This window comes from Monopterus albus, unplaced genomic scaffold (assembly GCF_001952655.1).
Source record: "Monopterus albus unplaced genomic scaffold, M_albus_1.0 scaffold16.1, whole genome shotgun sequence".
Taxonomy (NCBI): Eukaryota; Metazoa; Chordata; class Actinopteri; order Synbranchiformes; family Synbranchidae; genus Monopterus; species Monopterus albus.
In genome coordinates this window covers 207,991-220,215 of record NW_018127896.1, presented here as the reverse complement: position 1 = coordinate 220,215, position 12,225 = coordinate 207,991, and the positions used below count along the sequence as shown (strand labels likewise).

Below are 12,225 nucleotides of genomic sequence, written 5' to 3'. Positions count from 1 at the left end.
CAATCTGACGCCGAGGATCCTTTGCATTTAACCACACTGACAAATGACAGCCAGATGTGAAATAAATATCTTTTATTGTTTCCATCGTCATAGTCATAATAGTAATTATGAACACAGAGCTATTGCAATACTCCAGAACTCTGCCCAAAAGCAGCACCTGGTCGACGGCACCGCTGTGTCACTCAGGACCCAACCATGCATAAAATCTCCCATTTTAAAAAAAAAAGGAAAAATAAAAAATATATATTAAAAAATTATGCGTACCACCGATATACAGATCTGATATAAACAGGCGCATTGGTCACAAACCAATCAGAATTATAAACATGGCTTCTTTTACAATACACAGAAACCGGACATGTGGATATAAGTGTATTTTTCATTAAAAAAAAGGTACATTTTCATTTTATACATCTGTACACAATTTTTCCTTATTTTAATGTTCTCATCCCTACAGTCTGAATGCTCAAGGCATTTCGGGTGCAGTGTCCAATGAGCGCAAACTGCAGTAAATGCACATTTATAAACTCACAGTCTCTCTCTCTCTCTCACACACAAACACACACACACACACACACACACACATTCAGGAGCAGAACTACAGGTGTATGGTGGCGTTTGCAGCTGACAAATACTGGTACCGCAGTTAATCCGCTGTGGTGAACGAGGCCATCTGGCGGTAGAAAGGAGACATTACATTCATGTGCGAGTCATCACTAACACACAGTCACAGTCATACTGTGGACAAATAAAGTCTTTAAAATGTGCAAAGAAAAAGTGGCTGAACCGAGCTGCACAAGTGACAGCTGCTGGGGTACCGTGGAGAGTCGAGCTACCACTTGTACACTGCCTCAGAGTCTGCACAGACACTGGTGCTCTCACCACTGGAGGCCAATTCTCTGAGGCTTTGTTTGGACACGTACCGTTCTGAAAATTCATCATGTGAGTGAAGAGGAGCTTGTTTCAGAAGTGACATTTCTATAACAGGAGCACGACTGCAGCACAGCATTTACTAGAGAGTAACATAGGTTCCAGTCTTCCAGCCAAGTCTAAGTGCTTTCAGAGTAAATCAGCAATGGTAAATCACAATAATCGTCCTCTATCACTCAGTAATAGTTTCGTGAGACCGAAAGAACAAAGGACTTTCCTGCTGCTGTTAAAAGGTGGGAGCAGTAAACATCTCACTAACATCTAGTGGTCCTCCGCAAAGCCCTCCAGTCATTATTTCATACCAGCATCTCTCTCTATTCTGTGGAGCATTACATGTGGCCATCAGTCTCAGGAGGTAGCTCCAAACCATGACTCTCTAACCTGAGCTGCAGACTGAACCCACAAGCGTCACCACCAGTCAGTAAACAGATGGAAGGAAGTGGTGTCACTGTAGCTGTGAGCTGGTGGAAAGGGCAGCTGTGTAAAAGGAAGGGCGGTGGCGCCCTCACACATCAGACACGGTGCTGTACACAGCCGTCTGCGCTGACCACATACACACACACACAGGACAACACATCAACCTGTTACTGTGAGCTACGGAGTCAATATGCTTCATGTTCTGAACTGTGCAAAGATAAGGCCAGGTTTCATGTGTTACCAACATGTTTAAAAGTAAGTCAATGTCCATAAACAAAGAGCCCGTACCTTCACTCTGTGTGTACTCGACATCAATACTCCAGCTTCACCCACAGACAACGGGCTCTCACAGCGCTCACTGAAGTCCAACTGGTGCAGCTGACCAGCGCTGCTGCTTTGTCCTGCACACAGCATCTGATTAACACCTAAAGCCACATTTAAGTGGTTTTATATGCATTTATCAACTCCGACTTCTGCAAACCACCTCGCTGCATGGCTGTGTCATAAATACACTGTTTGGGTTTCTGCAGCTGCTAAATGCTAAGGTCCAAATGAAGGCCCCAGGTGTTCAGAGGGCTGAGGAGAACCAGGTGTGGCTACTGAAGACAAATGAGTTCAAATTAGGATGAATGGAGTCCTGAGTGTGCACCTAATCACCCTCTAATCTGGAGCATTAACTCAGACTAGCAGGTGATTAGCTGCTGCCAGAGCTGCCCAGAAAGATCACGGCTGCTGCCTGGTGCTCAGAGCAACCTCAGTGTATCACTCAGACTACCAGTGAAGCTTGGTCAGGGAGGAAACCGCAATGAGAACAGAGCGCTTGTGGTTTGACTAATGTGGTGAGTTGATGTCAAGGCGTTTGATTGGGAGCGTAAAGGAACAAAGCTAAAAAACGACTTCAGGTGTGAACCTTCTGTGTTGGACCAAAACAGAATATAAGATGGGACAGGACTGAAGAAGAGGGCTTTGCTGTGGCACACTGCTGAGGATGAAAAAATGAAGAGGCCTTTTACTGCAAAAGCACCTGTTGGTCAGATGATGAGCAGCTAGTGGGCCAGCGAGGAAATGAAGCAGCAGGACAGCGCCATACAGCCAGACCTCTGGCCAATCAACTGGCAGCTCTAGATTGACACTGATCAAACGCTGCCCTCTGGCTTTCTGCTACAAGACTGAAGCACCATACGTTGGGAGAGAAGCTCACATTCTCAGTCGTGCTGATTTCATCTTCGCTGAGATTGTCTTCTAACTAAACACGTTAATTCTACAGTGATTTTACTGAGCTGGCTTCTCACTGCTGGAAGCTTTGTGTCGGGAAGTGTGTCCAGCTGTGGTGCCGTTTAAAGCACATCCAGGCCTGCTCGTTACACGCTTCATGAAATATTCTGCTCATCAGTCAGCCATTGATTTGAGATACTGGTTCACCAGTAACTTGACCTTCTGGTGGCAGCTTCCTCCCACTCAGACCACAGTGACAGCTTTGAGAAGCAGAGGAGAGATGGATGCGTTTGAAGAAGAAAATCAGGGCTCCAAGACTGAAACATGTCAGAGTACCAGGGAAGTACACCAGCAACATTTCACTCTAAACCAGCCTGAAGGATATTTGGTTACCAGCCAGGGAGAGCAGGCAAATGAACCAAACATGCTGAGGTGGGATAAATGATGCTCAAGGCAGAAACGGACATTATGGCTGAACTGAGACTAGCTGCATCTGGGCTAACGGTGTGAAGGCAGTTAACCCAAGAGGCAGAACACTGAGAACAACAACGGAGACCATCCACAATCCCAAGAACCATTCCTACACTGCATTTAAAAACAGAAAAGGCACACGGCAAAAACTGGGACGAGGAGGAGGGAAGGCTGTTCACAGACGCCACGCAGAAATACAAAGTGTTTCATCAGGCAGAGCATGAAGACAAGGGACAAGGAGGGTGAGTGGAAACTGTTCAGCCTGTAGCAGCGGGCCCCTGTCATCGTCATCGCTCTGGGTTTTGGCAGAAACTACATTCTGGGGTCGGGTCGGGTCAGTGAGATGGGATGGGATGGGATGGGGGGGGACTCCAGAGTCAGGCATCACCTCCTGTAGGTCCACAACACCAACATGACCCCACTCTGACATGTGTGAGAAGAGAAGCAGTACAAACATGAAAAAGGAGACTATTTCATTGCAGCAGGAGGAAGTGCTCCACCCTCCCTGTCTGACAACTTAAGGTGCAACTTGCAGAGAAAAATAAAACGACAGTTTGTGTCCTCTATGGCAGCCTCATACAAACAGAGACAGGAGGAGCAGGTACCCGCCAACACACTACACTGACTGCCAGCCAGTTCTTCCTGGTCCACTGTGAGGAGGTGGAGGCAGACACAGGGATGCACCCTCCGGTAAGGCCGTGACTGGCAGTTCAACAGGCAGGTGGGGTTCGAAGTTCAGGGCTCGGGTTAATGTACAAAGATGTGCCTCAGTAGCTCATCAGCAGATGGCCGCTGCTTGGTATCTACAAAGATTCGTCTGAGAAACTCTCGGCAGTGGTCCGACACATGGGCGGGAAGAACCGGGTTAGTGGGCTGGGTGGCAATCTTAAAGATGGCTGCCATGGCCTCAAACTCCGCCCAAGGGGGTCGCTGGGTCAGCATCTCCACAACGGTGCAGCCGACGCTCCTGAGGGCAAAAGTGAGAGGTGCTGCTGTCAGGAGGAGTGGAGGACGTGCCGTAGCCCTGCACAGTGCTCTACCTGGCATCACAGCGGCTTCCTGCTGTTTTTCAGGGTGTATGCTTCAACTCTAAGCAGAATCTTTCTGATGTGCGTTTAGCAGCTGTGAGGTTTAATTCAAGTTACAGACTAGAGATCTGACAAATCCAGTGTTTTATACCTAATATAGATATAAATACACCTATGAGAGCGAGCAGCGAAAGGCAAAGCACACAGGCTCAACCTCAGACATTATACTGAGAGGGGCCATAACTCAGCTGATCAGGAACCAGGTGTAATAACTCACCAGATGTCAGCCTTCCTGCCGTAGCCCTCTCCACTGATCACCTCCGGGCTCATCCAGTACGGGGTGCCCGTCACCGACTTGATGCCTGTTCCTGACAGACAGATGGTCTGCAACCGCCGACTGGCTCCAAAGTCTCCCAGCTTCACATTACCCACCGAGTCACGAAGGATGTTGGCTCCTAAACAAAGAACAGTTTGGTTCTAGCTTTAGCATTTTGGCCTTCTTTTGCAGCTGTAGCCAAACTGTGCTGCACCAAGACCGTAGTGGTCTGGCTCACCTTTGATGTCCCTGTGGACGATCATGTTGCTATGCAGGTAGGAAACGCCCTCCAGGATCTGCCGGGTGTAGCGGCGCGTCACGTTTTCTGTCAGCGCTCCGTATGACTTCAGCTGGTCCTTAATGGAGCCCTGACACCACAAATAGGGAAGGATAATTACAGCAATGTAACTTTGCAGCAGAAAGTCAATGTGTGGATGTGCACTCACGCCGGGCATGTACTCCATGAAAATGGAGAGCGTTCGCTCCATCGTGTCTCGCAGACAGCCATAATACTGGACGATGCGCTCGTGGCACAAGTTCTTCAAAAGCTGGATCTCACACTCCAACGCACTCACCTCCTGAATGGGAGGACACATCACAGACAGTCAACACGCACACTGAGCTGTGACACGCCACAGGCCAGCATCCACAGTGCAAGCAAAGGAGCCCAGGAAGCACACTCTCACCTTGCTGGTCTCAGGACTCTCCGGGTCAAACTGAACCTGTTTTACTGCCAGTTCCCGTCCAGTATCTGCATCATAACACAGGTAAACTTTTCCGAAAGCGCCCTGACCCAGGAGCTTACCCAGCCGCCAGTTGGTCGGAGCACGTGGAGCTGGAAAAGCAAACATCATATATAATCAGATCAGTGGAAAAGAAACGCGGCACTGGCAGATCACATGGACCTGAAGGCTCACAGCGGCTGGGAGGGCTGATGTCCATGACAGAGAGGGTGGGGGCAGCAGTCGGATTGGGGGTAGGTTCGATGTCGCTGCCCTTTCGCGGTCGCCTGGCTGGCCCCGGTGCTTCTTCTACGTCAGGAGTGAAGACACTGCTGCCGCTGCTGGTGCTGGGTGACTGCTCGGTGGGACTGAAGCTGACCGGGGAGCGGAAACCATGAACTTGCGTTCGCCGAGCCCGAGGGAAGGTCTTCCTCCCTGCCGAGCGAAGGCAGAAACAATCGGAAAAGTTAACTCAGTCTAAATCATGCAGCGGCTGTGCACACCAGAATGTATAGCTGTATTACTACCCACCATCGCTGTAGTCCTGAAGGCCAAAGGGAATGCCGTATCTCCGGGGATACGTCCCCCCTTTCCCTGACTTCTCAAACACTGGGTTGTCGTACTCTGCAGTGGAAGAGGAGGACAGTGAAGAACAGCTGATGATGATAGGCACAAAAGAGAAGGTGCAACCTGTTGCTGGGGGTAGGGGTATTGACTTGAGTTTGCTTCTTTATGGCAGAGAGGAAACCCAACAGCAGTGTGGCAGTGTTCGGGGCTTCTCACTTTGTTTTTGCTTTCTTCTATGTCTGAAGCATTTGTCCCCATAGAGTCACAGCAGCAAACACACCTACACATTTACCTGGAAAGTCCTGGTGGTTGTCTGGGTAGCTCTGTGCTCGAGGCATCCTGGACTTTGGGTAGTCACTGCAGGAAGACACCAGAAACTATTTGAGCCTTTGTCATCTGCAGTTTGGTTTCAAATTACGAAGCATCCATCATATTTGCTACATACAGTATGTGTAAACAATATTAAATGATCTGATCATGTACAGAAAACAATCACAACCACAGCAGCGGGTCTGGTATCTGACGTGCCCTAACGCACACTGTGGTTTGACTAACACACAGAGGAGCTGACCTGTCCAGTGGGCTGTCTAAAGACGGACAACTTCCAGACGCAGAGTTCTCCGGGCTGCTCATAGACAGTGGGTCCAGCATCTGAACAGACAGAAAAACAAATCCTTCTCAGTGCAGGACTCTCACCAGCCACCAGTTCTACACATCTCTTATTTTCTGATTCTCTTGCAAATGTAAAAAGTTCATAACCTACAACACAGACATTTGGGTCACAGAGGTGACCAGCGGTTCCTCTAAAAGTCAATTAACTAGTGATGCTGGGAAACCCAGAAGGTTGCTTAGACTCTTACTGGGCTCCGACAGTATTTTCAGAACCCCTACAGACTAACCATCACCCACTGCAACATACAACAGAGTTCAACCTGCTCTCCAGGTGGTCGGTGGGAGTTATAAATCTTTTTTGTGACTCAGTGGATTGAACATCTGATCATCCAGATCATAGAGATCATAGTGGATCATAGAGAAGCCAGCACTACAACAATAACACTGCCAGTTAATTTGATTTTAGAGCCATCAACGAGTTCCTCTGTGACTTCAATGAGTGCTGAAGGGCACAAAGTGGGGCTAACACATTTTACCCCACTACACTGACACGCACACAACACAAAGGATTATTATGAGGGGTCTCCTTAGAGGGTTCACACTGTGCAAACTACACCAGCTGCCCATGTCCACAGGAGCCTGCTGACCTCCGTACTGACGTCTTACGACCACACCTAAGGGCGTGCTGACTGCACGTGTGCGGAAGATGTCCATGTACCCAGACACCTGATACATGTACAGAACCACATGTGCATCCACTGTCTGCACATGAATTTGTTTAAGAGTGTAACAGGGATGTAACATTTCCTCCACAGAAAAACCAGTAACAGAGACAAGGAAAGAGTTCAGTGATACTGGCCTGTTTCTACAAGCTAAAGTAAAGGCCACAGTTATTCATAAAACTCACAGGCCCATGAATATTCACACCAAACTACATCTCCGCTATGGGTTCCTGAAGAAGCAGTTAATGAAAAAGTCAAATGGTTTCTCTCTAAGGCATTAAATGTTCAGGACGTTCTGAACACAGCTAACACAGGCGGATCACATCGGAGCATCCACTTCACCACAACTTGTCCTCATCTGAAGGGGCTACCTGGTCCATGCTCTCGGGGATGAACTCTCCCTCGCTGTTGATGCTGGTGAAGGAGCCGTTCCTCGCCACCTGCTGCAGAGCGTCGGGAATATATCCCGGAGGAGGAGAGCTGCGGTCCGTGGAATGGGAGCCTGATGTTGGTTGGGGAGTGGGGACAGCATTACAGAGAAATATTTTGATTTGTAATACATGTTTCATGAGTCTATTTGATTATACTGTCACTAATCAAGTTGGCTTCTTTCCAAGTGTCTACTTAAAACCAGTTTGGACTGGTGGGACCATATTCACCTATCAAAGCCAGCATAGTCTTATTGTCTGCCACCCTGAAGCCTGTGTTGTCCAGTTCTTCATGGGACAGCAATAGGTCCATACTGGAGGAACAGCTCTGGAGGGAAACAAGTTAGGCTGCTGACACCACATGTGAACAACCACATCATTACAACACATCAAGGACAGTCAGGCAACAACTTCTTGTTTTTCACTTCACATAAATGCACACTATGAAAAAATCTAAAAATAAAATGGCATACATGTCTTTTAAAGCTGTATTTTCTCTCTTTGTGCAATTATACTGCTGGAAATACAGAGAACCAAGCTGCTGTGACACCGATGCTGTTCAACAAGTCAGATAAAATCTCCTGATTGGCAGAAATCCTGAAAACTGTCCCAGGTTTTACATAAATCTAGATCTCGTCATCAGGTAAACAGTATAATAGAGCATCTGGGAGTCAAATCATGCATTACTCTGTCATAAGCGTCTAAGTATAAACTGTGTAAAAGCAGAGAGGGTTCCCCTGCAGCTTGAAAGCCTGCAAGCTGCTGACCTGCAGCACCAGTAGGATCTTCAGGCTCTTCATGTGAACGCTGCGATCCAGCAGCTCCACGGCCTTGTCCAGGTCATCCTGAGTGCTCAGTGGAATCACCAACTGCAAAAAACATTTATATATATATATATTGTTTGTTTGTTTGTTTTGTTTAATACCAGCATTAAAAATGTGCAGTGTGACTCAGGCACGAGACGTCTTTCAGCATCGTACCTCGTTGTTGGAGTAGTGAAGGTCCATCGTCTGACCGAAAGCCACTTTGGCTTTTGACCTCAGGTCGTCCAGCTTGACAGGACGAGGGAACTGCAGGATCCTACACAGAGGAAGAGGGGTCAGAGGTCAGGAGGGCACAGCTACAGGTCTGCACTGAAAACAAAGTCATAAATGTGGGGGAAGCCTTACCTCTTCTCCCCTTTGAACTCGAACTTCACTCTGACGTCGTTCTGTTGGAAACAGAGTGAACAGATCAGATGAGGATCACCAGACCAGTGACTCCAGGTGCCAAATACTTGTTTTACTGAGCACACTTTCAACATCATCCGCAACATAGGGATCGTATTTTATTATTATTATTATAATTATTTTTCTACCTGGGGGTCGTTACAGTGAACACTGAAAAAATAACCAGTACAACCAATCAGTCTGTCTGAGGCCCAGTACTGTGGTTGTTCCCCACGACCCGGTTACCTGGTTCTTGGGCGAGGAGGCTTTAGGTTTGCCCAGGTCTGACAGGAACATGGCGGGACGGCTGGAGCGGTGGAGTTCGGCCAAGTCCTGCATGATCGAGTTCAGCGCCTGCTGCTCATCTGAGCAACAACAACGTTTCAGGTCAACTAACCGATTTTATTGATAAAAATTGATAAAATTAAATTAATGACTTAGTAAAACTGGACAAAAATCCAGATGGTCACAGAAACGTCTCGTTACAAAAAAAACTTAAAAAAGTAAATCTATAAATGTGAAACGCAATTCCAGCTTTGTTACTATACACTTTATTTCCATCTAAATATGGTTTAATTTTGTGTGAATGTGATTAAACTCCAAGCAACAAGTCACAGTTGTTCTTCACAGTAAAATGTGAATGCCTCGGTGGCACTGCACAGTGTTTTCTGCAGCTCTCTTGCAATTTTACAGATTTTCAGAGCCTACAAAAACATGAAATAAATTATTTTTATCATGCAGACTTGCAGCAGTCACACAGTTACAGGCAAACAGACAGAAGCACACAACAGGGTTTACTGTGAGGCACAGATGTCCAAGAAACAAGGTTTAGGGAGTAAAATGGTTCCTTGGGTTGTAGTTTTGATAAAAGACAAAGCTGTTTACTGCCCAACAATATCAGAAACTTGAACCACACATACCCATCATCATGGCACGGTGATTGACCCAGGAGGCCAGGAAAGAGGATTCTCCCATCAAAGGGATTCCTTTCTCCTGCAACAGAAACAGGACAACATCAACTTCACTTCATCAGGACACAAGTTGGAGACTGAAGCTGCCAAATAATCTGCAGATCTGCCAACAGAGGAGCGCTCGCCATGTGAGAGTTTTTTTTTTGTTTTTTTTTTGAATCACCAGAGTTTCTGCAGGCAGCAACATTAAATTTAAGACATTTTCTAGGCCACTTTGAAAGCAATTTAAGGCCTGTTTCACATCCATGCTGCACATATTTTGATGGATATAAAGAAAAATCTGTCCAGTAATTACTTCTAAAGTTCAGTGGTCACTTAGTTTGGTAGTTTTACTACTGTGTGATAAATACAATGTGATAAGAGAAAGATCTGCAACAAGAAACCAATGTGCCACAGGCAGTACAACTGTGTCACCTCAACAAGTCCTCCAAAATGCATAAAAGCATGACAAAGATTAGTCCGACATTATAAAGGTAATATCAACTTAACCACATCAGCAATAATTTTTAACATTTATAACTGTTTAAGACATTTTAAGTCTTTTAAAAAGCTTTTAAGGCCTAAAATTCTGATTAATGTATTTTAGACTTTTTAAGGACCCTGGAAACCTTGGTCACGATATCCACTGAAGCTTAAAAAGAAAAACATGTCTAATGGTCTAATGACAGCGACCTGTATGATGGAAGAAAAGTTCTATGTCCCAAATAAATGGCAGAAATGTGACTTAGTAACTCGCTTTGCTGCTGTCGTTTATAAGTAAAAGGCTCACTGTTTAAAAAAAAAAAAAAGCCATTTCAGAATTACAGTTTGGTGCAGACTGATTATTTACACCGTGGTAGCTGTCACTATGCTGCAGCTAATCAGAGCTGATTTATGACAGTACAGGGTCAGCTGAGAACTGGCTTTCCTTTTCTGGTCATGATTTCCATTATCAGTTCCTCTGCTTATTTTCCAGAAATCTTCTCTGACTGTGACACACTTAGCTGCCAGGTTATTAAACACATCTGTCTGATAAACAGCTCTGCAATAAATCCCATCTTCATGAAGATTATAATGTTCGGTTTCATTGAAACCGTTTCAGAGAAATGCTTCACATACGTGGTCATTCTGGATTCTGTCTCTCACTGCGCTGTTGGAGTATTTGTTTTATTATGAGATGTATTTGCTTTCTAGTATTGGGTCCATCCCACTGATGCCTAATAAACTGGTTGCCTATATACACATATATATACACACACACACATACACATACATATATATATACACACACACACACACACACACACAGATAACTGTGATGCAGTTTTTACAACATCATTGTAAAGTGTTAGTTATTAGCAAGAGGCCTAATGCTAGCAGCACCACAGAGGTTCTGCCTTATCTGAGCAGAGTAAGGCTGGAAATTAACGTGTGGGCAGTCAAGATGGCCTCTGCTGATGGGGAGCTGATTGGATATTGATGAGTCTGATCATCACTGATTGATTACCATCTGTAAGTGACGTAAAATCGGACTACTCCATCACGTTGATGAGAGTGGCCTGCAATAAACATTACATTAACGTATTTTTCAAACAAACGTCTACAAAAACAATACGGCGAGCTGGCTAGCTAGTGTAACCGGTGTGTTAGTAACACTAACAATAATAATGCCGCTATTAGGGCCTCCTATCGTAGATAATTAGCTTTCAATTAACGGGCTAGCATTAGCCAAGTGTCCCCGTAAGCTAATTTAGAATTCAATAACTGTTGCTAGCAAACTCAGCTTTATATGCTATGTTAAAACGTGTTTCGTAAAGGATTTAGCGACTTCAAATATATTCAAAATCCCGATTCTTGCGCGCACACACACACACATATATATATTTATATAGCTGATAAGGGAAGCTACGTGGCTAGCGCTAGCCGAGAGTTCCGTGTAACGTTACAGCTAGCTGTCAGGCCAGGGAAGTTGACAAGCAAAGCTACTGCTAATGTTAGCATAGCTATTCAAAGCTCCACCGCACTGCACGACCGTAAAAAGGGAACCTTCAAACGAACAATAGCTATGAATGACTCAAACTGTTTCATGTTTATCCTACCTGGGGGTTTGTTCGATCTGTATTCACTTCCTCATCCACAGGGCCGGTGACAGGAGCCCCGGGCCCTGCGGAGAGCCTTGGAGGAAGCAGAAGTTTGGTAGTCCGCTCGCAACTTCACTCGAGTCCTGCTGGGCCACGACGACGAGGCCCGACGGCTGTCTGTTTATCCAGCTAGATTTTCTTGAGCAGAAAATTATAAGATAATGGTTTATCCCACGAAATATTTCCCTTTTTGTGCTGTGATTTAAAAAGCCAAGTTAACTGACAGCTTTCATTGTGATGCACTTCACAACCTAGTTGACGGTAGCTTCAGTCGATGTTGCCTCACAGTTGCGTTAAGCTACCGGATGACGGATCGCCAGCTACCGGAAGTGTAACGATTTGGCTGACAAAATAAAAGCACAAAGTGTTTCGCGTTGCAAAAAATCCATAGTTACATTAAAGTATTTTAAGTTGACAGTTATTAACCAGGAATACTATATTTTGTTTCGGCTTACTTAACAGATCTTATCCCTAAAACCTCGTTGGAGGAGTCCAACA

The 12,225-nt window shown here is 45.8% G+C and overlaps 1 protein-coding gene across 2 annotated transcripts; it reads right to left on the bottom strand.

The window, feature by feature from the left end:
• Window positions 1-68: 68 nt before the first annotated feature.
• On the bottom strand, window positions 69-12,070 carry map3k2 (mitogen-activated protein kinase kinase kinase 2). Of its 2 annotated transcripts, none has more exons than XM_020592024.1 (18): window positions 11,979-12,070; window positions 11,686-11,865; window positions 9,557-9,629; window positions 8,883-9,001; window positions 8,598-8,638; window positions 8,409-8,508; window positions 8,196-8,297; window positions 7,660-7,756; window positions 7,372-7,502; window positions 6,238-6,317; window positions 5,959-6,023; window positions 5,631-5,723; window positions 5,295-5,534; window positions 5,064-5,212; window positions 4,824-4,955; window positions 4,616-4,745; window positions 4,339-4,516; window positions 69-4,000 (listed from the first exon to the last, which is right to left on the bottom strand). In XM_020592024.1, the coding sequence occupies exons 3-18, from the start codon at window positions 9,609-9,611 to the stop codon at window positions 3,781-3,783; spliced, it is 1,932 nt and encodes a 643-aa protein (XP_020447680.1). In that variant the 5' UTR covers window positions 9,612-9,629; window positions 11,686-11,865; window positions 11,979-12,070; the 3' UTR covers window positions 69-3,780. The 2 variants fall into 2 exon arrangements, with proteins under 2 accessions (XP_020447680.1, XP_020447681.1); XM_020592025.1 differs by having other exon boundaries at window positions 11,952-12,048.
• Window positions 12,071-12,225: the final 155 nt, after the last annotated feature.

Coding starts and splice junctions, on each gene's coding strand:
- map3k2 (XM_020592024.1), bottom strand. CDS start 9,611: ATGGGAGAATCCTCTTTCCTGGCCTCCTGGGTCAATCACCGTGCCATG. Junction 8,639..8,882: donor CCTCCTCGCCCAAGAACCAG/GTAACCGGGTCG, acceptor TGTTTCCAACAG/AACGACGTCAGAGTGAAGTT. Junction 4,001..4,338: donor GGCAGGAAGGCTGACATCTG/GTGAGTTATTAC, acceptor TTTTGCCCTCAG/GAGCGTCGGCTGCACCGTTG.